The 26,243-nt window shown below is 39.6% G+C and overlaps 1 protein-coding gene and 1 long non-coding RNA gene across 2 annotated transcripts in view; one reads left to right on the top strand and one right to left on the bottom strand.

Annotated features, from left to right (window-relative positions):
• Positions 1-2,843, top strand: part of LOC124090319 (acyl-coenzyme A thioesterase 1) — a 7,855-nt gene extending 5,012 nt beyond the window's left edge. Inside the window, exon 3 of the mRNA XM_046440926.2 lies at positions 279-2,843. Within this exon, the coding sequence (XP_046296882.1) occupies positions 279-857 (579 nt within the window). The 3' untranslated portion in view covers positions 858-2,843. The remainder of the gene's footprint in view (positions 1-278) is intronic.
• Positions 1-26,243, bottom strand: part of LOC124090321 (uncharacterized) — a 27,028-nt gene extending 785 nt beyond the window's left edge. Inside the window, exons 1-3 of the long non-coding RNA XR_006851062.2 lie at positions 26,066-26,243; positions 20,689-20,879; positions 12,430-12,537 (exon numbers count right to left, since the gene is read on the bottom strand). This is a non-coding gene — a long non-coding RNA (uncharacterized LOC124090321). The remainder of the gene's footprint in view (positions 1-12,429; positions 12,538-20,688; positions 20,880-26,065) is intronic.

The raw sequence follows: 26,243 nt of genomic DNA, 5'->3' as shown, positions 1-26,243 counted from the left end.
ATAATAATAACAATAATAATTATTATTATAATAACAAAAAACAAAATGATACATGGTGTAGTGGAAACAGTTGCAATATCAAAATAATAATAATAACAATAATAATAATTATTATAATAACAAACAAAATGATATATGTGTAGTGGAAACAGTTACAATCTGGAGAATAGATAGAGCTAGATTCAGGCTCAGATCCACCCAATTTCCCCTGTGGGCACTGTTCACTCTATTACACTGTTGGTAAATTCACTCTTCTTATTCTTCTGTCCCATTTTCAGGTAAAGGGTCCAGGGATTGGGCTGCTTGGGAATTCCAAAGGAGGAGAACTCTGCCTTGCCATATCCTCTTTCCTGAAGGGCATCACGGCTGCAGTCATAATCAATGGCTCTGTGGCTGTTGTTGGGGCAAGCATACACTACAAGGACGAGACGCTGCCCCCTGTGGGTATCATGAGAGATCGAATCAAGGTGACCAAAGATGGCATCAAGGACGTTGTGGAAGCCCTGAAAAGTCCTTTGGAAGACCAGAAGAGCTTTATTCCCGTGGAGAAGTCTGACACCACCTTCCTGTTCCTTGTGGGTCAGGATGACCACAACTGGAAGAGCGAGTTCTATGCTAATGAGGCCTCTAAACGCTTGCAGGCCCATGGAAAAGAGAAGCCCCAGATCATCTGTTACCCAGAAGCAGGGCACTACATTGAGCCCCCTTACTGGCCCCTGTGCAGGGCTGCCCTGCATATCTTGGCAGGTGGTCCTATCGTTTATGGAGGGGAGCCCAGGGCTCATGCCAGGGCCCAGCTGGATGTGTGGGAACAACTCCAGACTTTCTTTCACAAATACCTGGGTGGTGAGAGTTAAGGAGGGCTCTTCCAAAAATTTAACCAATTATCTGAAGGTTTGGAAGATAAGACTTAAGTATATTCTAAGAACACCAGTTAAGATTAGTTCATGTGATTAGAGGAAATAACTCCTCTAAGTTGCATACTGTTCTCTTTAAATATTACTATTCAAAATAGTGTCTATCCAAGGGCTGGGGTTGTAGCTCAATGGTAGAGCACTTGCCTAGCATGTACAAGGCCCTGGGTTTAATCCTCAATACCTCAAAAAAAAAAAAAAAGTGCCTATCCAAAAAATGATATCAGAAATGAAAAGGGAACCATAAGTATATACACATTTATTAAATTAAAAATTGGACCATTACAGGGGCTGGGGCTGGGGCTGGGGCTCAATGGTAGAGTGCTTGCCTAACATGTGTGAGGCACTGGGTTCAATTCTCAGCACCACATATAAATAAATGAATTAAATAAAAGTCCATCAACAACTAAAATAATATTTTAAAAAAAAGAAAAAATTGGACTTACAGACAAAGCAATTGTTTCCTTCATTTCTTAAGATACTGCCCACACAGCAACAAAAAAGGATCTTGATTAGGGGCCATAGGAGATTCAGAAAAACACAAACATTATAAGCAAGGCTGGGGCCAGGTGGGACACTGCCCTCTGATGGAGGAATAGTAACACAGAACTAGCTCATCATGTTTATTATGTAGGGTCTCATTATCAGGAAGTTTAACTACAGAAGCTTTGTAAATTGTTCAAGGTTTGTGAGTTATGAAGAGGCTTCTTTGTGTACTAAAAAGTTACAGAGCTAGAAACATTTTTGTGGTTATCTTGCTGTTACAGTGTTAGGAACTTCCTGCTGCTATCCTGCTGTACCCAGAAAACCCACTATACTAGAACATGTGATAACTATTGATGTCAGAGCTGACTATCAAGGTTGTTCACATCCTCACCTTTTGGCAGGGACTATTTCCCAGGCTTGGCTTTTGCCTACACTGCAGGGTCAGCCAATAACCAGGGCTCATTCACTCTCCATGTCTCTCCCTTTTTTATTTTTTAACTGCAACTCATGCATGTCTCCTCAGAGGTGTTTGAACTGGGATTGGATGAGCTTGCCTGGGACAAAACAACAGAATTAAGAGTAAGAAAGCAAACCCTATGAGATACCATGCAGTATGTTTTAGCATATTTTAAGAATTGAAAGCATTTACATCATTTAATACCTTTTTTGCAAAACTGGAAGTGATAAAATGGGAATTCTACTTTCCTGTGTAGCTTAGAGGTAATCGTGCAGTTATAAGAGATCTAAACTAACATTGTTATGATTCCAAATTCCTAATAGATGCATCTTTATCTTTTTTTTAATCCCATTGGAAGCTATCATATAGAATAGGTAATAAGTGACATGATATTGTAATGGTTGTCTGACATTAAGACTTTGTATCTGATCACCCAAGGCCATTACAATACCCTCTAGTGTATTTAACTTAGCTTTGAGTTTATTATCATAGCCTCTTCTGATTCTGGTCTCATTCCCCCGTCTGATTAAGGGAACCCTTACTGCTATAAGGGGAAACAGGGGATGACTGCTTTGGCTGCTTCAGGCTGAGAGGGAGTGATGTGGAGCAAGCAGTTTGGGTTTGTCTTTTAGGAAAGTTTTGGGTCAGTCTATTGGTCCGTGGTAAAAGTCTGGTTTGGAAAGAACTGGTTATATAGTCATTTTTGAGGTTGGTGTTTCTATGAGAGCAACAGAAGACATGAGTACTGGAATGAAAGAGTCCTTTAATTAGGTTAAAAAAATTATTCTCATTGACCCTAAATATGTTTTCTTCCAGTGGTCCTTGCTCATGGAGTCATTAAAAAAGAGAAAGGAGCCACTGCATGATTTATGGGGCTTTGACTTCTTTTTATGTTGTTTTACGGTTTATAATGGTACTTTTAATTTAGACTGAAATATGCAGCCGCTTTTTAAGGTAATAAATCTATTTTGATTGTCAAGAAACAATGATAGACATTGTGTTGTTTTTATGCTAACACCAGCGAAATCATAAAAGAAAACAAACAAACAACAACAACAACAAAAAACCCTAGGCTTAAAAAAACAACCTGGCTCCAACCATAGAGTCCAGCTATCCCTGCCCAGGATGATTACAATACTGTTAAAAGGGCTTTGCCAGAGGTCACCTGGTTTCTACTTTTTAGCTCCCATGTGACTTATTTTGCTTTTTTAGGCCATGATCCTCAACTATCTGATTGCAGAAACCAGGGGAACCTATGCCCTTCTTGGGGAAGATGGTTGCTTCTACATTAATACCTCTAGGAAAATAATGAAAACATCAAAGTCTTAAAAGAAACATTGCCATCTTGGAAAAAATGAAAACAAAACAGGCATGGCCATGGGGTGGTCTGTTATCTCAGATTTTTCTTTTTCTTTTTTTTTAAGAATCTTTATATATATATATTTTTATATATATATATATATATATATATATATATATATATATATATTTATTTATTTTTTAGTTTTAGGCGGGCACAACATCTTTGTTTGTATGTGGTGCTGAGGATCGAACCTGGGCCGCACGCATTCGAGGCGAGTGCGCTACCGCTTGAGCCACATCCCCAGCCCTCAAATTTTTCAAGACTGGTTTGGAGGGTCCTGGCCCTTACTCAGCCCTTTGCTCTCAATTTTAGTTCTTTTGACACTTCTTATTTTTTTTCCCTAGTTTATTTTACCTGCTAATATAAATATGAATCTTCCAGGCTAAAGCAATTTCAAATCCAGCTAATGTCCATGCAGGGTTTCCAAGCACTATCCCCTGACAACTATCATTTGTCTGTTAACCCATCTTCTTCTGCACCTCTTTAAACCCGAGAGTGAGAGATTCTCATTCCTCCAGGAACATGCAGGACAGCACCCAAACCAGAGGGGCCCTGCTCGCATGATCCTCTAAGATTAAGGAAGATAAAATCTCTCAGCAGGGAGTGAGACAGCTAAACAAGCCCTTCATCTATGGGGGTTAACAAGTGGGCCAGTCTTCAAGGCTGTGAAGATAATACCCCTGGAGATGGGAGATTGGAAAGTCAGCTTGGCCTTGAGAGAGTATGTGGTCAGCAGAGCTACCAAGAAGGCAGAACAAGGAGAAACAAGGCAAACCTGCTGCTCGGCATGGCTGTGCATGTAGGGATTCCAGCTACTCAGGAGCCTGAAGTAGAAGGATTGAAAGTTCCTTGCCAACTTGAGTAATTTAGTGAGAATCTGTCTCAAAAAACAAACTGGGGATGTATTTCAGTGGTAGAGTACCCCTGGGTTAAAAACAAACAACAACAACAACAAAAAAAACTAAGACAAGATAATCATCTGACCTAATAATATTAGAACATTCTAGGTGTTAAGGTCCAAGACATGTATAATCTAAAGTTACCTTTACTTTATTTTCATTGTACAAATCACACTCCAGTGTGGAAATTTCAGATAGTAATGATATAAGTGTTGCATGAAGAAGTATCATGAAAAAGAGTCCAGGTACAACCCAAACTCCACCTCCACATGTGCTGATATCAAGAGACCACCTCCCTGTCTACCCACTAGCTGCCATGAAAGCTGTGTATCTTTGTCCTTTGATTGAGTCAGCCTGGGACTTCTGATCCCACATGCTGCCTCCATTTTGCATACTAAGCTTGCTCCTGTGCCAATGCTCTCATCTGATTCTTCTGATAGACAGCACAAGAACCATGGAGTTAATAGTAACATCATTTGGAATTATCCCTTTTCTTTTTTTCCAATTATTTCAGTTTTACTATATTCAGTTCTAGCAAATAAATCAAGGTCCAAACAAGGTTTATTTCCCATGAATGTATTAACTGGATTTTTTTTTTTTTTTGGGGGGGGGGTCAAATAAATAGGCAATTCTCTTTAAATAACCATCTCCTCACTTCCTGAGTGGCCCATCAAGAGCAAATCTTCAAGCATCCAGGGGACATGAGGCTTAAAAAGAAGGGGACAGGCAGAGGGGCTGGCATAAGCTATGATCAATACTCAGGGTTGGGGGGCCCTGGTTTCCAGCCAACCTGCAGCCCCCAAATAGCATGCTTGGATGGACTTGCACTCTGACCCCAGTTGAGAAGCCCCTCGTAGAGGGAGGAGAGACTAGAGGGAAAACAAATTCCAGAAACACTAGTAATGGACAGAAGGGCTTCCTTCCCAGCCAGAGGGCCTGCTGCCACCCAAATCCTGGAGGCTCATAGTAAAGCTCTGAAGTCAGAAATGGTAACAGATGGCCAGGGACAGGGAAGGCAGTGGGCATGACTAGGCCAGACCTGGCTGAACAGAATGGGGGTTGACAGTCAGATGGGACAGTGACCTTCCAAGGCCAGGCACGGACCAGTGGAAGGAATGTGAGTCAGACCTGGCAGTGCCTGTTGGCCCACTAGGAAGACCACTGGGTGGTCTGAGGGAGCTCAGGAGGATGATGCAGAATGCCGAGCTGACCAGGGGCTGGACTGCAGTGGAGGAGGTAGCCACAGAGTCCCTCTGTGAGAGGGAGCTACTAGAGTGAAACAGGAACAAGAGGATGACCTGGGGCTCCTGAGCTGAGCCCCAGAGGTGGTGAGAGGGGCTGAGTGGGCTGAGCTAGTGTGGAAGCTGGGTTGCCTGTTCAGAGGCCAGGGATCCTGCCTTCCCAGACCCGGGGAAGAACATGGTCTGTCCCTGGCATCCTTCCTGGTGATTTGATATTTACAGGCGTCACCAGTATAGCACCTGATAGAGTTCACCCAACTGAAGGGTGAACAGCCAACTCTAACCAGTGGCCGTTCACCATGGAAAAGCTGTAGGACCCTCTCAGAGACCTTCCAGGAGCGTCATATCTGGTTAACCAGGAAATTCTGCTCTAAATAGGGGAAGGGAGTTTGTCTAAACAGAGGAAGAAGGTCTCACATTTTGTTAGGGACACAGAAACTAATACATGGTCTGATTCTAGAGTTACCATGTCACAGATCCAGGTATGAGGCTCAGGCTTCAAGTCACGGGACAGCACTGGCCATTGCGTGGGGCCACCCTCCTCTCACGGGGACAGAGCACTTTCTACAGCTACTGATTCTCTGCAGATCACAGCACCCCTGACAGCTGGCCTGACACCACCTACTCCTTCCATGGAGCTCCCAGGACAGAAGGCCCCAGAGGAAGGGGTTCTGGATGGCCCATGCAGGGCAGGCCACCTCTTCAGCTGCTTTTCCCTCCTGTGTCAAAGAGCCACTCTGTGTGTCTCCATAGCAAGCTGGGCATCAGGGAGGGGAGGCGGGAGCTGCCTTTCTGAAATCTGAGTGTCCATTTCAATTTCTGTGTTGGTGGCTACAGCCGCCCAGGTCAGTTCTTTGCAGATTATGTGTTTAAAAATCTGTAGCTGCAGTTGCTTCATTAGGTAGAGTGGGGGAAAGGTCACTGAACTAGGAGAACTGGGTCCTGATCTGATAATGGTTTTTTTTTGCCATATTTTGCACAGCAGAACCCTATAAACCAGTGAGAGGTGATGGGGGATTAAGAAGACACAACAGATATTTATAAAGAGAAAGCTGTCAGAGGTGGGACACCTTCCTCTGATGGAGGAACAGTGACCCAGAGCTAGCACAACATGTTTATTATGTAGGTTTTAGTATCAAAAGGTTATTTGTAGGAAAGTTTCTGCAAAGTAGGCAGGCTTAAAGGTCACAGCACTTGGAAGGTATTGTGCAAATTCAACAGCTCTCTGAATGAAAGGAAGAATGTCTGCTAAGAGCAATGTCTAATCAGGTGATCCATGTGGTAAGTTTCAAAAGAGAAATACAAAGACCACTGAAGCTGAAAGATTAAGAAAGGTACAGTTGCAGGGAGTTGTACCATTGTGTCTTAAAGAGTTCAGGGCTCTTTACTCATCCCAGTCCTAACAAACCTCTACAACTTTTTCATATTTCTCTCCCATTTTTCTCTTTCCTAACAGTCATGTTAAAGGGCGATGAGACCTGCAAAGTGACTGTTCATCATGTAGCACTTCTGTGGCTCTCTGAGCTTGGGGAAGCTCCCAGCCACAACTAGCATGGCTGAATTCCCAGACTCTATCCTTGTGAGTGTGCCCCTCCCCCATATTCATTCTCTCTCTCTCTCTCTCTCTCTCTCTCTCTCTCTCTCTCTCTCTCTCTCCACCTTAGAGAAGGAGACCCTTCATACTCCACTTTGGTAAATGATGGCTGGTGTGTGACCCAAAAAGACCCCACTCTTGGGCTAGGTTTTTGCTGCCTCATTGCTACATGGATGGAGCAAGGACCTGTATTGGGTGCTTTCTTGGTGTTGGAGGCATCCTCCTTCTAATCCTATCCTCTCCAATTCCTCCCTTCTCTTACACACTTAGACCTCTAGATCAGAGGCTGCTTTTTTGCCATTTTCTTCCTGCATGCAACACCAGCCTTCTCATTCTTCAGAGAGATAAGATCTCTTTCTGGTCTCTTGAAGAGGTACCTTGTCTGAGACCCTCACTCATCTGGACCCCAGTGGTCCCTCCCCACTGAGATTGTAGAAGGGGATGTTCTTTCATTCTCTGTTGGAACTGATGACTGGTGATGTGAGGTATCACCAGATGCTTTGATCTCATCCGCCATGCTGATCAAACCTCTCCAACATGAGGGCTACTCCCCCATAGGTTGTCTCATAAATAATTTTAAGTACCTTAAAACTAGATGCCTCAATAGGCTTAAAACTCTTATTGGGCCACAATCTAAATTAGAACACTTGTCCATGGCCCCAATTGGAATTTGGGACCTTGTTCCAAAAATTCTCCAGGATTTAGACAATTTCCTCCAATGAAATGACAAATGGCCTGAGGTTCCTTACCGCCAATCTTTCTTTTACCTTCACTCAAAACCCTCATTATGCCAGCCCTGCTCTGCCTTGCAACTAATCCTGCTGACTCACAACTCTCTTCCTCATTCACTGCCCCAGAAATAGCTGATAAAGCCCTCCTTACAGGTCCCAGGGTCTCTTTCCCCACTCATCCAACCCCCTACTCAAACACCACACTAATCCTCCTTAATTCCCTGGCCTCCTGGGAATACCAGGTACAAGCCCTGGGAGTCCCCTACAAGTCAGGGAATATCCGCTGCTTCATTGCTTTCCTATGCAAACAACTAGACTCCGTCTATCCTGGCTGGCCCCAATGCCTCAAGGTTTTAGCTAAGCAGCCCTCCTCATCTCTGAAGCCAACAAATCTACCTTCTGTCAACCCATCGCTGTTCTTACCACACACTCCCTCTCAGATCTCCTCAGTTGTTGAGAGCTATGTATAAATTATGGGTTTGTTTGAGCCATAAGGGTAGGGAAGCTGCTTTTCTGGGAACTCCTGAGTGAAATTCCCCAGTTGAAGAAAGCCCAGATGATGCTGGTACCCTGCCTCAGCTCACAGTCTCAGGATCAAACCCAGCTGCCCGGAGATGGGTGTAACCTGCGAAGCACCCAACAACCTATTTACTGAAAGACCTCTGCCACGCTGAAACCTTATCCCGGCCACGCTGAAAGCTTTGATATTCTTTCTCTTAAATAAAGGATTGGGGCCTTTTTCAGTGGTTCAGTTCCAGTTCCTATTAGGGCTGGAAGACCCATCAGGCTCTCCTCTTTTCAATATAAATTCTGGCTTTCTTTATTTCTTACTGATTACTTCATACCTTTTATTTTCCTAAGTGGCTCACACCTCTGAGCAGGAATCTGCCCTATGAGGGTGCTGGTTACCCCAGCATTCAGTCATAGCTCGTGCCTCTCCCTTCCCCAAGCCAGAATCTAATTACTGCATGTACACCTCCCTGGACTACCTTTCCGCAAGAATCCTCATTAAACCTGCAAAGAGAAAAACCCTCTTCTCCCAGCAAAAAACTCTTCTGCCCCTGTGGTTTCTCACTCCTGTCCTGACCCCTTGACTTCTTAATGAACCCTTTTTACATATAAAAGACCAACCACTTCCTGACTCCCTAGACCAGTTCATAGATGGAAGCTCCCCAAAATAGCTCCTTTACCTTCAGGCTATGCTATAATTTGAGGTAAAACTACCGTGAGTTCTTCCTTCAACCTAACCCAAATAATTGAAGCCTCCCCTCCACCCTCAGGCACAACTTCCCAACAGGCTACTAGTGATCCTCATTTGAGCCTTATCACTAGCTAGGGACAAATCAATCAACGTTTTTACTAATTCCAAATATACCTATAACATTATTCCCTCTAACATCTTAATTTGGAGAGAGCAAAATTTCTTCAGAGAGGAACAACCATCCTTAACACTGACCAAACAAGTTGCTCTCTTTGGCCACCAACAAGTTGCTCTCTCTGGCCATCACTCTCAACCATCACAAACTCCTAATCCAGTCTTAAACTCTGTTTCTACAAAGCTCCAATTTACTCCTGATGAAACCAAAGCTCTGTTATCCTACTTTCACAATCTGTTCCATCCAATCTTTGCTCCCTTCAACTACTCCTAAAGAATCCCCCAAACCTCTCCTTTTCAGATTTACTGCACCTCCAACAAATTTCTCAGTCCTGTACCACCTGTCTCAGGCTAATCCCAACTCCAATGTGAGACCACCCCCATTTCCCACACCCCAAACTAGGGGAGCCCTTCCTGCCATTGGTTGGAAACTTGATTTCCCCCAAATGCCCCCTATAGGAAAAATCTAAATATCTCCTAGTCTTAGCTTTAAAATCAGACTACCTTCTCTAAACTCTCACAAGACATGTTTTCTTCTGTACTCCCCTCATCTGGCAGGAAAAAGACCAAAAAAATCTGTGTCCCTTTATTAGAGTAAAACTACCCCTCATCTATCTAGTTCAGGAATCCAAATTACTTATTTTCTCTAGTGGAGATATCACCCAGAGCACTAACAGGCTCACAACAGCAGCTTCCCTTACTTCTTAGCTTCTGCCACATCTCTGTTTCTCCAAGGTTTGCAGAACTTGCAGAGGTTATTGCCCCAAACTGGTTTGAGACCAAAAGGAAAAAAAAAAAAAGTCACTTTTAAATCCAAGCTGCTTGTGGCACCTAAATGGCTATCTATTACACTGCTTTTGTTAACAAGTTCTTCCCTAAACACTACAGTGCGGGGGAAGGAAGATGGAACTATCTCATATATATGTCTTTTTTACCGAGAATCTTTACCTAAGAGCTCTCTCATTCTTCCAATATCTAAACAGACTCTAATCTGAGCCACAAGTGCATTCTGATCTGACGAAGATGTTCTGCATGCTTCTTTACTAGAGTAATTACAGTTCACTTTACACCTAGCATTTCCAACTGCACAGACTCCTGTATTTAAGTCATAATGTGAAAGTCTGATAAGCTCTATTTTAATTTCTAACAGTTTAAATCTAATAAAGGCTTTAATAACATCTGTAGCATTGCCTCATACCTGTAGAGAGCTACCTATAAACAGCTATAAGTTCTCTTTTTTCTATTTTATGTATGTGTGCACACCTGTGTATTGTGTTGTTGTGTCTACATTGTGCTTGCGTCCATATATCATGTACATGGTATCAAAATGGGCATATAGATAAGAGAGCACTCAAAAATCAAAATTTAAAAGAGAAATGGATCCAAATACCTTTTAATTCGTGTGAAGATGTCTTTAAAATTACTAACCCACAAGTTTTGCTAGGTGGTCAGACAATTAACAGAGTGTTGCTTTCTACAAAATGTCTAAAATGTAATGTTCATTGTTTCTAGGATTTTTCTTCAATAGAGAAGAGACAGCTAGTACTGTTAACTACACTTGTCTGATGTCTTGGTTTTTATAGTAAAAATGAGTAAATAGATTTAACATCAACATCAATGGGATTAATCATAAATATGTTTGTTAGAGGAGACATCTCATTCATTTACAAAGTTGAAGTGCTAAAATATCAACTACTAAATATAAAATCATGTACTCTTGAATTCTTAAATTCCATAAGTTAATATATAAACATTAAATATGTTTTTATAAATTGGTAAATAAAAAAGGAGTTTAAGATTGCTTTTTTAAGATTATTTCTGGGTCTTCACTAAAGCTAGGTTATTAAGAGGTAAAGTTCTAACAGGTTGCAATTCTATATGCAAAGAGTCCAAAAAGTTTCAGTTGTGTTTCAATTAAAGTACTGTAAATAGCATAAAGCATTTCATCTCATTAAGAGGAGTAATTGGGGGCTGGGGCTGTAGCTCAGTGATAAAGCGCTAGCCTCACACATGTGAGGCGCTGGGTTCAGTCCTCAGCACCAAGTACAAATAAATACAAAGAAAGATATTGTGAGGCCAGGGAAGGCTTTTTCCTAAGGTCAAATATTAATGTACTGATATAAACCAAAGTTTAATCCCCTACAGGTTAAAGTAACAAGGATTTCTTAAAACATTAATCTGCTCTTATCTATTCTGAATTTTTCTAAATGTATTCATATCTTCCAACTTTACAAATCTTTAAAGTATGGGTTAAGAAGAACTTTTACCAAAATGGTGCTCTTCAAAGTAAAGTTTAAAGTAAAGGTTTGGTATAATAAAAATTATATTTTTTTAGTTCATAGATATTATACTTCATTTTGTATTTTCCTTGTAAATCTTAACTATTATCTGTTGTGTCTTACAAAAATACAACTTCTAATATAACAATCTGATTTATTTGAGATAATAGGTTATCATCTACATTAAAGGTTAAACCCAGTACTCTTACTTTAAAACTAATAAAACTGGCTTGCTGGATATTTAAGACCAAAACTTGGAGACTAAATTTAAGGAATAAAAAGGCCCAGAAAGAAAATAGCCAATATTTGGCTCTTGCCCTCTGAGGTCAGCTTGAAGCCAGGGAACAAAGGGACTTCTCTAGGGGCTTTGTGACTCTGGGCCACATGGCTTTCCAATCAGAGAAATTAATGAGACCCTGGAGAATGAAAAAGTCAACTAGTGCACATGTTGCAAAAAGGAAAGTAACGGGAGAAGGAGATATCCCTGATATCCCTGATGCTTCCAAGGGAAGCCTCACAATCAAGGAGACCCTGACCCATCCTGGCAGATGGTGCTAAAGGAACTCAGAGGCTGCTCACAAGTTCCCAAGAATTGCTGAGAGCCACGGCCGAGTCTGTATGGCCCCTGGCATTTTGCCAACAGTATTGATTGACAGGCGAGGCATTACTATCTGCCTCTGCGGCAACTTTTGAGTTCTCGCACTATTTTGGAGTTCTCCTGGGGATTTCCGGGGATTCCACGAGAGTTCCCATTGGTTGGGGAAGTGCAGGAGGAGGGATTTCCGGGAGAGATATTTCCAGCTGCGGGGTTCCTGGACAAGCCTCGTGGCATTTGGGAGGATTCCCCGGGAGCTGTGTGAAGTGTTTTCCTGCAGTTTAAAAATAAAGTTTGTTCCTGCTTCAGTGGCTCCTGATTTGTGCCCAGCCAGACTGCGGCAGGCCTCCAAATTATTCCCTTCCTCATAAGGCTAAAATTTTCTGCTGGGATTGACACAGGAGCAGCAGGATTGGGAATCTAAATTCATTACTATAAAAAGTTACCAAAACAGGTTTTTGAAGACATCCAACAGGTTGCTGACTCAGTACTGACCTTGACTCCTTGGCATCTAGTTCTGCAAAACCAGTCGGGGAAGAATGCTGATTCTATGTCAACTCATCAGGATTGCAAAGAACCAAGGTTAAACAGCCCCAGGACTGCCTGAAACAGCAGAGACAAGGAACAGCTGATTACCTGTAGTTCTCATTGGGGGATCTAAAACAATGCAACTCCTGGCTACTCCCTCTTATACCCCCCCTTAATATTCACTTTTCTCATAATAATCTTTCTTCTCTGTATGTTTTAAATATTTTGTTTAGCTGTTGATAGACCTTTATTTGTATAAGGTGCTCAGAATCAAATCCAGTGCCTCACACATGCCAGATAAGTGTGCTACACTGAGCCCTAGCCCCAGCCTCCTTCTCTGTATTCTTAATTTGATACAGAAACAGCTTCTTAGTAAGGTGACTTGTTTAGCTCATACTGCCTCCTAAGAACCCATCAAAGCCATCTTCTTCCTGAGCTTACAATTTGACGCTCGAAACCACAGAAAGGAGACTTTGCCTATGATGACCTTGAAGCTCCTTCTATACACACCCCTCTTCAGCCTCAACTTCAGGATCTCTGTATTCTCTTCTAGAACTCTGAAAAGGCGGGGTGGTACCCTTAATTCACCCCTTTTCAGGAGGAAGCAGCCCGACAGGATATTGATGCTGCTATTCATTATCCCCTCTCAGAGTCTGGAATGAAGGATATGGAAAGGAATAACCCCCAGGGAGAAAAGGAGGACACTGGGTCCCTGGGAGAGAAGGAAAACAATGGGCTCTGGACTTTCACAATTTCCCAGCAACAATGGGCTCAACTTTCACAATTTCCCGTTCTACAACTGTTTCCTTGACTGCCCAACCAGAACATTTTGCTGTGATTTAATCTAACTAAACCTATAAAATCCAGACCCCTATTGTAACCAGCTGCCATTTTCTTTCTTGAAAACGTGCTCTTGTGCTTAGTAAAGCCTTGTTGCTCTGTGGAGGTCTGTCTCCATTTCTTTTACTTTCTTTTTTATTTGCTTTCATAAGGAAAGGGAAAAGACACTTCTATTAATAATTTTTTAAAGCCATCTTTAGGTAGTTTCAATTTTTCAATGTTCTTTTAAAAGTTTCTCAGTTTTACAACTTTTGTTTCCCATTTCCATAGTATGTTTAGATTTGTGTAAATTGGCAGTTGCAATAAGAGAAAGTTCACTTCCTAGTAGCTGGGAATCTAAGGAGACTTTTGGAGTTTTTATATACATAAAGTTACTGGTCAGTGAAAAAAAATGAAATGATGTTTAGCCTTATTAGTAATGAAGGAGATGCAAAATAAAACTAGAATATATCTCACAGCCTCAAGAGTAGCAATGATTTAGAAGTCTGACATGACCAATTGTTGCCAAGTACCTGGAGGAAAGAAACTCACATATACAGCAGAAGCAGTCACAGTGTTCAGCTACTCTGGGAAAGAATTTTTCTGCAATTACCTAGTTGAATATGGCTTTCTACTTGTTCTGGTACATGTGCACCCAGAGGCATATTGTTTGGAAATAGCCCAAATGTCCCCTAACAGTGGAAGTGATAGATAGGTGGAGGCATGTTTTTCCAGTGTTAGGTGAAAAAAATCAAATCCCAGGAGAACACATTCAGTGTCTTTGCATTTAGATAAAATTCAAAAGGCACAAGAGAAAGCAAAATGTTGTTTAAGGTGCATCTAAGTGGTGATATTGTAAAGAAAAGTGGCAGACCATGGTGGCCCAGGAGGATGGGACATTCTATGACAGCCTCAACAGTTTAAAGAGACCCTGTCCAAAAAAAAGGTTGGAGGTGTACCTCAGTGGTAGATGGCCCCTGGGTGCAATCAATTTCAAAATTAAAAATATATATATGTATGTATGTATATATATATGTATATACATAGCATTAACCTTGTTAATATCCTCTGGCCATGGATTGTCTCAAATATCTTAGATAATCCTTATTTTTTCCTTTAAAAACTTTCTCTTGCCTCAACCTCTTTGAATGTGCTAATAGTTTAGTGTGACGTACATAGTACATAGCTCCATTGCAATCCTATTCTATTACAAATAAATACCATTATTCTTTGGAGAACCTCTGATTGTTACTTAATTTGACACATTTGGTGTCAGAAGTGGGAACTAAACCAAGACCACTTTTGGAGGGGATTCCTGACTTCAGGAACCAGGTTTGATACCAAAATCAAATGTGTCTTTCTGTTCCCACATCTTGTCTTTTTCTGTCCTGGTGAGTCTTCTCTCAGCTTGAGCCCCACTCTTTTTGGTAGAGGCTCTCTGCTGACTTTATTTGTAATCTGGCTTGAATAAGGCTTCCTTACAGAAAGGACTTTGTATCCCTTTGAGGAATAACCACAAAGATTTTTTATTATTTTTTTCTTCTTGTCTTTACTGCGAAGCCCATTTTCACATAAGGACATCGTTTTGATGAGTACCCAAATTTCCAGGAATTTATATTTTTTGAAGATTTCAGATCTCTCTAGTTGTTCTCTTTTTGTTCAGCACACTTGGTTTATTTTGTTTGATCTGCCGGCCTAATTTAAAATCACCCTGTGAGGGCTGGGTTGTGCATCGCACACATGAGGGCCTGGGTTCAATCCTCAGCACCACATAAAAATAAATAAAAATTTTGTGTCCATCTACAACTAAAAATGATTAATAAATCGTCCTGTGAGCATTTTAATTTTGGTTTGGGTATTATACATGTTAAAATAAGTTATTTGACTTTTAACTAATTATTTTTTCTCCCAACTTATTTTTGAAAATCTTCTATGAGCAAAAATTAACATTCTAAGTGGTGCACATGAGGTATAGAATTCAAAGCCACTAGGCAGCTGCCACCATTTCTGAGAAATTCTAATATCTGAAGATAAACACTCCTTTGTGATGATTCCCTAGTCATAGGAAAGCAAGATTGTCCTTAGGGACCTGTCATACAGTCTTTGTGCAAATAGGGACAACCTTGGTCAGGGTAGGCAAACAAGGGAAAAATCTGTCCAACAAGCAAAATGTTTGCCTACGCCCTTTCAATTCCCTGACAGTGCTTATAGGATTTTCTTTACTCTTGAGAGGATAAAAAACAAAAATGGGACACCTAAATTCTAAAACATGCAAAGAAGTTTCCTCTTTGGGACTCCAGCCAGCTATATTATGGTCCCTTCTCAAGTGCATTATTATTATTTTTTTAATCCATGCAAAATGGTAATTCTCAAACTGCAATTATGGGGTTAATATGAAAAATCTTTTTGTTAGATAGTAGCTAGCAATGAGCAGAGAAATGCATGGCAAGGTCACAAGCATTCTTTTAGTTGCTTTAGGGTCTTCTTTAAACTACTTTCAAAATAGATGAGAAAGCAAAGGGTGGCTGTTAATTTGTAGAAAATAAACAGAAGCAAAGGAGCTAATAGTAAAATATGTCAAAAGAAAAGGATTAATGGGATGAACTCTTGACAGGGCTCATTGAGGTTGGTTTAAAGTGTCTCCACATGTCTGGGAAGGAAGATTCCTTTAGTAGCACAGGCACATTAAGGTGACTTCTGACCAGCCACTGACCTCAGTGCCCATGTTAATATGGATTGGCTTATAGATGAAGCTCCCTCAAATAGGATGGCCACCATGACAGTTCTGGAGAGGACCAACTAAGGTCAAAACTCCACTGCTGGATGGAGGAGTCGAACACCTGATTGGAGAAAGCTGCTGAAGGAAGAGCCCAGTTCTCCTGCTAATCATCAAAAGTAATAAATTTGGAGACAGCATTGTTTGCTTTGCCGTTCCTTCCCTGCTTAGAGACAGTTCACTCTGTACTGAGAGTGCTCTGTGCTCGAGCCTCACTTTGCTCTTATTTCACTTTCTCCTCACTTTCTCTTTATTTCCACTTATAATAAAGTTCCCTTGCATGGCTTTTGGTGTCTGACTTTGAATTTTCTTTTGCTGGAACACAGAACCAAGGTTTGGAGTTACAGCTCCCTGCTTTCCTATGACATTTTTAGCTCTTTATCACTATTTTTCCCTCCCTATTTAATGTTGACTTTTTCATTTATGTTGAAGTAATGAGAAATTGAAATAAAATAGAACAAAGACTGCTTGAAAGTTTTTCTTTAGCATTTCAACCAACACAAGAAAAGGAAATAATTTTCAAATTAATGGTTTCACAACTCCTAGCAAGCTGTATGGATGGTATCCTAGACTCTAAGAGTCATCCTTTTTGAGTTCTATAGCTTTTTCTTGATTAATAATGGCTTAGGGTGACAAAGCGGTTCTGTTTTGTTTTGTTTTTGTTTTCCCAAAATTACCTTTATGACTTCATCAAAATCTTAGAGTAATAATAAAAGATCTCTCTGTCTATAGAATTTTTTTAAAATTACTTTTTCTGCCATGTTGGCCAGAAAAATATCCAAGAAAATAAATGCAAAAAATCTTTCAAAATCAATTTCTAATTTCAATACCTAGAAAATTTTTTTCTTTTAATTTCTTTTGAACTTATTTTAAAGACCTTTTAGTTTATTTTAATAAATCTTCTAATTTGTGAAAAGAGAAAGTTTTTATATGAAAAATAATTTAGTGTGATAGAAAAATTTTTGTCCTAGAGTAGAATACTAGATTGTTCAAGAATGGGAAAAGAGAAATACAGGTAAAATCAAAGGTTTAAATAGTTGTCAGTTATCTGAGGGAGTCACAAAAGGTATATGAAGGACAATTTAATGAAAAGAAAAATCTGTGTGATCAATTTGGCTACAATTATAGGAAAATTATTTGTAGGTTTTTCTAAACAATGGACACTAATACACTGATATAAGACCAGAATCTAAGTCTCTATGTCTGAAGCAACAAGGTTTTCTTGAAATATTTGTCTTCCATTATAACAAATTTGCAAGAGGTTTTGATTGTTAATTCTGATATCTGTTTTTTTCTTTCAGCTTCTTTTGAGTTCTATAGCTTTTTCTATAGTACAATTTATATTAGTTGATGACTTTTTTAAAAAAATTTGTTTTTAGATATACATGACAGTATAGTGTATTTTGACATACATGAGGTGCAACTCATTCCAAGTTTGATCTCATTCTTGTGGTTGAACACAATGTGGAGTTACAATGGTCATGTATACTTATATGAGTATAGGCAAGTTAAGTCTGATCCATTCCACTGTCCTTCCTATTCCCATACTGCATCCCTTCCCTTTTCTCCCCTTTGTCCAATCCAATGAATTTCTATACTTCCCCTCCCTGTCCTCCCTTCTTATGGATTAGCATCCACATATCAGAGAGAACATTTGACCTTTGGTTTTTTGGGACAGTCTTATTTCACTTAGTATGATAGTCTCTGTTCCATCCATTTACCTGCAAATGCCATAATTTCATTTTTCTTTATGGCTGAGTAATATTCCATTCCAAATTATATTTTTGTAATATAATTTGGTATATATACCACATTTTCTTTATCTATTCATCTGTTGAAGGGCACCTAGGTTGGTTCCATGCTTCACTATTGTGAATTGAGTTGCTATAAACATTGATCTGGCTGCATCACTGTAGTATGCTGATCTTAAGTCCTTTGGATATAAGCCAAGGAATGGGATAACCCTAACCCTAACCCTAACCCTAACCCTAATGGGATGCTGAGGCATTAGGATTTTGAGTTCAAAGCCAGCCTCAGCAAAAAAGCGAGGCAGAAGCAACTCAGTGAGATCCTGTCTCTAAATAAAAAAAAAAAAAAAAGAAGGCTGGGGATGTGGCTTAGTAGTCGAGTGACCCTGAGTAGTTCACTCCCTGTTACCAAAAAAAAAAAAAAAAAGAAAAGAAAGAAAGAAATTAAATAGTGGCAGCCATGTCCAAGGAGCCTTGCAGGGATTTGATACCTTTTTGAAGCTTGTGTAAGACAAACATATGAGTGAATGTGGCAATGAGTGCAAGACAGAATATTGGAATGGTGTCATCTAGAGAAAAGGTATCCTGTTAGAATGCTTGGCAGTATAATTCATAGCAGTTCAGCAGAGAAATACATGTCACCTCTGCAAAGGTCCTGTTTTACTATGACGCAAAAATTGGGTCATGTAGGGGTTCATAATAAACTTTTTGTTAAATAAATTTTTGCAACCGTCAAAAAAAAAAAAAAGTATGTTTTCATCAGGTTTCACTTCCAGGTAGGTGAACGGGCCTCATATAAGCAGAAACAATGACACAGCAAGAAGTTTTTCTTTACTTTCTGGTAACTGGCTTGGTAAACATAGGTGAGTTTTGTGACAATAATTTGTTTTTTGCCTGCTGTTTTTATTAGGTTTTGATTGCTTGGGAAAAAATGAAGCTTAAAGGAAGTATCTTTAAAAAAAAACATTTATTTGTTTTTAAAGTCTTTAAATCATTTTGTAACTCCAGTTAAGACATTCTAGTTAAATGAATGACCATTATTTCACTATGATGTGTGATTTATTTTGATCAAATGTATTCAACCTTTGACATATTTGGCAGGCTTCCTTAGGGTTAAAGTTCTAGATTAGGTCTTTTTGGTTTCTGGATTTTGCAGTTGGATATTATTGTAAAGATAATAAAGTGATTAGGCTTATTGGGTATATCATATTGTATGGAAAGCATTTGCAATCAAATGGATGGAAGAGACTCTAACAAGTTCTCTTGAATACAATTTTATAATAGCACTAAGCTTAATGAACTAAATAAAAATTCCAGAACTCTAAGGAAGCAACAGATGGGCTCATGGAACTGCTATTAGAGGGTCAACAAAGCAAGAATTAAAAGAGACTGAATGAGCTGATATAATTTAGGGTTTTGTTTCCTCTCTTATTTAAAAAAATATAATTGGCTCTTAAATGTTTTTGTTTCCTACATTTAACAAAACTTCTTTCTTAAGCTATCATTTACAACAATATCCCAAAATATACTTTTATAAACAAAGATGGAAGCATTTACTTTTCTCCCACTTGATTCCTCCAATATTCAAAAGCTACTTGTAATTTACATTTCTGTGGTAATATGATCAATGCATAAGTTGCATAAAAAACAGATTCTATGTGCAGGACACAATCTGAAATATTGGCATACTTGAAAATATGCATATAATACTTGCCTTCAAGGATTTCCAATAAAAACTGTCACTCCCAAGGGGGTTCTGGAATCTCAAGTTATTTTAGGTGCAGTAGGTGAAAATCTAAAGTCTACCTTGGTTTGGCAAACTACCTGGGAGAATTGGTAGAGGGCAGGTAGTAATGGGGATTGGACCCCCGGGTGCTCTATCTTTGAGCTACATTCCCAGCCCTTTTCATTTTTTTTTAGACAGGGTCTTGCTAAGTTGTCCAGGCTGTCCTTGAACTTGCAATCCTCCTGTCTCAGCCTCCTAAGTAGCTGGGATCATAGGAGTGCACCACTGAACCCAGTGGCCTGGAGAATTTTATAAATTTGATATTACTATATGGGAAATATCTTTTCCTGTTGCATATGTGTAAACAGTTAAGCCACATCTGATCAAACAAAACTCATTGTATAAGTAAGTTGTTTTTTCTTTGACTGCCTTTGGTAAAAATGGGTGTGATTATAGAGATAACACTTATGATTCTAAAGAAGAACTATAACATACCTGTCCATTATAGCTCTGATCATTGTTTGTGAGGTTTTTAAGTTATCTGCCTAACAGATTAGATCCTAAATTCTTCCAGATTCCTCCAATCCTCTTTTCTGCAATGATATTGTTAGGAACAAAAATTGCTCTTTCCTAAAGTCCTATAAACCAGAGCTGATAACGTGAAGTAAATTTCAAGGGACAGACTCATACCTGAAATGTGGGCCACAGTTTTACCAAACTGCCCAATGTCATAAACACAGATATTAAAACTGCAAACCGGATGAGAAATTGATGTAAGAACAGACTCAACATTATAATGAGCCTCTTGCCCCTCTTAGTTTTTTTTTTCCTTTTTTGCATGTGGGAGGATAATGATGTAGTTAAAATCTCACAGTCAATAGTCATTGCAGATATGTTGAAAGAACAGTGGGTAACTTTGGCAACTTCTTTAATGCCTTTTTTTTGGTTCAAATTATACAAGCTTTCCTCCTTTTTTTTTATATCACTCTTGATTGAACCTAATCGTGGAATAACAAATGATAATATTACTCCATATTTTTTAATGGCTAAGAAAGAAAATGTGTGTGTTATTGCTAAAAATACATGCTGGATCTGAGAAATTAAAACTAAACTACATAAAATAAGAGAACAGCCTCTGTGATTACAACAGGACTCACCTTGTTCCCTTGGTGATTTCTTTTTTCTTTTCATAAATGTCATCACTGGGTTCTTGATTCAAAACTATTCAGCAAAGTGGACCCTTTATGTTCTTGGTTTTGTTTTCTTTTGTCCTTTTTCAACTTCATACCTATTCAATTTCTGTAGAAGTATAACTCCTGGCTCAGCACTTTGATACAAAAGCCATCATCTACATACAGAACAGATAAACAATGAAATCTAAATAAATAGAGTCTCAAAAACCACTCCTTCTAAACCTCCTTTTTACTCAAAAGTGAGTAAAAGTTGCCAATCGGTTCCCCCTGATGTGGGACCAGACCAGACCAACATCTATGATGGGTCCATCCTGGCAATGAAGGCCAATCAAACTTAACTACAGGATGGTAAATCAGGAATGTTTTCAGAGAAATGTTCTTGATCAAAAGGGGGAAATGTGGAAGATCTCAAAATCGAATCAGGCATTACTTATGTCGACCCTAACTAAATAAACAAATCAAGGAGGTTATAAAAGAAGGGGTGTCACACATAATTGCCTGATACTCTCAAAGAAGACTCTGCCAGAATCATAACCTTGCACAAAGGCCAATGCAACATACACCAAACTATAATTCTGGAACAACTGAGCCCACCTGTTGTCTGTGCAACATTAGAAAGACTCAATCCTTGTTATTAGTCCTACTGGCCAAAGATTATTGTTTCAAAATCTCTTATGAAATCCTTCTCATTTTTTCTTTTAAAAAGATCCACTTGCCCCAACATAGTGGAAACACTCGTAGTAAACTATGGCATGAGGATTCCCATTCTAATGCCATTCGATTCCAAATAAATATCATTATTTTTTGGAGAATCTCTCACTGATACTTTCTACTTTGCGATTTCCTTGTAAGAAGATAAAAGAAGTCCCTTTCACTGATGACAGTGTGTGTGGGGCGGGGAGCTGAAACTGGATGTCTTCCCCAGGAGGCATATGAAGGCGTGCATGAAGGAGTAAATGAAGGAGTGACTCATGGCAAGGGACAGAGGCAACAGTCAGGGAACCCAGCTGCAGACAAATCTAAAGAAACGGTGGTGGGGAGTGATCCTGAATTACACTTTCGAACATTTAGCAACAATTCAACTGTTAAGGGAAAATGCTGAACACTAACAAAGCAGGGGAAGTATTTAATTATCCCATTTTAGGATAACGAATTCTAGAATAAAGGCAGGAATTGATCAGTCTCAATTTAGGAAGAGAGGATCTTACAAGGAGGACACTTTCTTATATGTGACATTACAAGAGTCAGATGCTCTGTTTCTGTGTTTGATGAGGATGGGGACTTCCATGACCCTAATTATGGCGAATTGGAGAAAAAGAACTGCTAAAATGATCTACTTTTCCTAAAATATAAAAGAAATTGACATTCCTAAATTCCCCAAAGACTTAAATCCTCCCATTCAAATGTTAGAGACAGAGCTATTAAAGAGAATGTATGACGTTGGCAGTGAAGAGTCAGAGAGTTCACAAATAACGTTTTTTTGTTTGTTTGTTTGTTTTGTGGTACACCAATTGAACCCAGGGAATTTTATTTTTAAAATTTGTTCTAATTAGTTATACATGACTGTAGAATGCATTTTGACACATCATACATAAATGGAGCATAACTTCTCAGTCTTCTGGTTGTACATGATGTAATAAAGTTCCATTGGTTGTGCAGTAATCTATGCACATAGGGTAATAATGTCTGATTCATTCTACTGTTGTTCCTACTCCTATACCCTCTCCTTCCCTTCACTCCCCTCTGCCTAATCCAAAGTACCTCTACTCTTCCTTAGCACCCCCCACCCCCGCCATTTTGAATTAGCATCCACATATCAGAGAAACATTCGGCCTTTGGTTTTTTGGAATTGGCTTATTTCGCTTAGCCTGATATTCTCCAGCTCCACCCATTTACCTGCAAATGCCATAATTTCATTCTTCTTGGTGGCTGAGTGATATTCCATTGTGTGTATATATACCATGTTTTCTTTATCTATTCATCTGTTAAGGGCATCTAGATTGGTTCCATAGTTTAGCTATTGTGAATTGAGCTGCTATAAACATTGATGTGGCTATGCCACTGCAGTATGCTGGTTTTAAGTCCTTTAGGTATAAACTGAGGAGTCATTTGGTGGTTCTATTCCAAGTTTTCTGAGGAATCTCCATACTGCTTTCCTTAATGATTGCACCAAATTTGCAGTCCCACTAGCAATGTTAAGAGTTTACCTTTTCCCCCACATCCTCGCCAGCATTTATTGTTGCTTGTATTCTTGATAATTGCCATTCTGTCTGGAGTGTGATGAAATCTTAAGAGTAGTTTTGATTTGCATTTCTCTAATTGCTAGAGATGTTGAAAACTTTTTCATATATTTTTTTTGATTGATTATATTTCTAGCCCTTGGGTCATTCTGTTTAAGTAATGGTTGTTTGGCCAAGGAGTCTGGCCATGTTTACTGATTATCTAATAGAATTACATAAGTAATCAATACAGCTCCCGAAAAATTTAATCTCTTAAATGTTCTAGTGAGTTGAAACTAGGGCAAAGGTCTTGGCAAGTATGCAAGTAAGTAACTCACAGAGTTCAAGGTTTTGGGAAGTGAATCAAGAAAGGGCTCACCAGGATAATGATGAAGCTCTCTTTGTACTTGACAGCTAGTGGCTTTTTTGAAAACCCTGTCTGCCATTTAACATAATCTCCCTGCATGTTAGGAACCATCTTTTAAAGACTAAGGATGATGGCCTTCAAAGGGAGAGACATGTGACCCCAATGACTTGTTAAAATATCAGTTTCCTCAACAGTAACTGTCTACCTCAATCCAGATGCTTTGAACAAGAAAACAATCAAGAAATCAGGGGATTTTACACAAGATCATAGATTATGCATAATTCCTGGAAATTTAAGATAATTCCTGGAAACCTTAAGCTTGTGTTTGAGGATATGAAAGAGGAGGGATCTGAGGAGGACACAGGGAGCCAAAGATCCTCTCTGGTGGTTTCATTACTCCCAAAGATTGTTGTGTTTTGTTACTCCTTTTCTAAACTTTTTACTTTGAAATGATTTTATACTTACACAAATCTCTCAAGCAAAAAAATTGTTAGAGTTCATACACACTTCATCAAACTTCCCCTAATGTTAGCATCTTACAGATCATAGCAAAAATATCAAGATCAGTAATTATCATTGACTAAACGCTATTGACATGACAGTATTATTGAAATTAAGGTATTGTATCTTGTTTATTCGAAAGGTTGTTAGACTGTAAAAATGGAAACACGCGGCGCTCTGTTGTCCTACCATAACGATAGGTATGAAATAGGAACAGGCCCATGATCTGAGTGAGACCACATTTGAGGCTGAAACAACTGGGAATCTGCCCCACCTTGAATTTTTCTCCCTTTACTCTCACTTGGATTCTCAGAAATGAAGATGGATTTCAGATGTTAACTGAGAATCAAAGACAATGAAATGAAATTGAGTTACCAATGGGTGGCACTGTATATCTATAGGAGTATCTCTCAAAATCACCCCTGATGTTGTTATGCTTTGTCAATGGACAAAATTGCAATTTATTTTAAAGATCTTAATTGGCTTTATTTTTAATTTCAAAATCCAAACATAATTAGTTCGGGTTGGCTATTTGGTATTTAGCATGTGTAACTCTATTTTGATTTTTAGTCTGGTCTATTGGGGCCCAAAGTATGGTCTCCCATGATTTTTAGTGAACACATTTATTGAGCTTACTAGAGCACTCTTTTCAGCTTCAATGCATTTCTAGACATCGAGAGCAGTTTGCCTCACTTGACAGCAAGTGATGCCTCTTCAATCTTGCTTCAGGAACTTTCAGTACTCTAACATTTACCATGATCTGTGGAAATAAGGCTTCAACCAGTAAGCTAGAGCCAATTCAGACCTGGAAAGTACTCATTATCTTCACGGTATAATGGTACAGCTTTTTTGAAAACCACTTTGCAATTTAACCTAATCTCCTTGAAAGTTAGGAATCTTCTTTTAAAGACTAAGGATGAGGGCCCTCAAAGGGAGAGATGTATGACTCCAATAACACATTAAAATATCAATTTCCTCAACAGTAACTGTCGACCTCAATCCAGATGCTTTGGACAAGAAAGTTTGGGGCTGACCTAAGAGCCACTGCTTCTGCAGCTCAGACTTTCCATACTGAATGCTTAACTCAAACCAGTGGCTGTTCACCATGGAAAAGCTAAGGGACCCTCTCAGAGAGAAAACTTCTAGGAGTGTCATATCTGGATAACGAGGAAATTCTGCTCTAAAGAGGGGAAGGGAGTTTGTCTAGCAATGAGGGTCTCATACTAATATGTGGTCTAATTCTGGAGACAGCATGTTATAGATCTGGGTATGAGGTTCAGGCTTCAAGTCACTGGACAACACTGGCCATTGTGTGGGGCCACCCTCCTCTCACGGGGACAGAGCACTTTCTATGGCTACTAATTCTCTGTGGATCCCGGCCCTCCTGACAGCTGGCCTGGACACCACCTACTTTTTCATTTGAGCTCCCAAGAGAGAACTCCCCAGAGGAAGGGGCTCTGAATGTCCTATGCAGGGCAGGTTACCTCCTTAGCTGCTTTTCCCTCCTGTGTCAAAGAGCTACTCCGTGTGTCTCCATAGCAACCTGGGCATCAGGGAAAGGGAGGCAGGAGCTGCCTTTCTGAAATCTGAGTGTCCATTTCAATTTATGTGTTGGAGATTGCAGCAGACCAGGAAATTCTCTGCAGGCAGAGGATTCCCAGATTGGGTGACAGCCTATAATACTGTATTTCAAAATTTGCAGCAGTGATTACTTCATTAGGTGAAATGGGGAAAAGGTCAATGAAATCTCAGAGCTGGGGTCTAACTTGATAACTTTTTATAAGATAATAATTTAATGACATAATCTGTCACAAATGACAGGTGTCCTGAGCTGTATGGTTGGATTTAGACTAAGACAGGCCATTGGCAAGATATTGTAGTGCTAGAATATAGAAAAACGAAAGTAGAGGCCTCCTAAATGCTAGGTAGATGCTCTACCAGTGAACATATTCCCAGCTCTCTTGCTTACTTTCTTCCTCCCTCCCTCCCTTCGGAGCCTTCCTTCCTTCCTTCTTCCAATGTTATCTATGCTTTTGTAATTAGTAATTTTATGAAAAGCTTCTCTGATGTCCAGTTTACATGGACTACTTATTTTCTAACTGAATTCTGAAACTAATACTGCCCGTGACTGTATCTGCAAGTGGATATGTACTCTTTCTACTGAAGCCATAGTGTTCTTACATGTTAGCTCATTTAATTGCCCCCACATATCTTTTCAAATGAGGAAACTAGATTCAGAGACTTCATCGCCTACCTTACTAAAGATCCACACTAGAGGGCAGTCAGACAGGACCCCAGGCAATCTGTATAATCATCAAACTGTTCTGGACGCAGGAGGGATCAGGGCCGTGTTGCTCACAAATCACCTGAGTTAGTTACCTGGGATGTCTTTGCAAAATGGAGAATTTTGGAACTGTATGCCTTCCAATCAG

The sequence above is a fragment of the Marmota monax genome, unplaced genomic scaffold, assembly GCF_021218885.2.
Source record: "Marmota monax isolate L192 unplaced genomic scaffold, Marmota_monax_Labrador192_F-V1.1 WCK01_AAM20220418_F8-fsc00017, whole genome shotgun sequence".
NCBI lineage: Eukaryota > Metazoa > Chordata > Mammalia > Rodentia > Sciuridae > Marmota > Marmota monax.
This window is presented reverse-complemented; position numbering and strand designations above follow the sequence as displayed.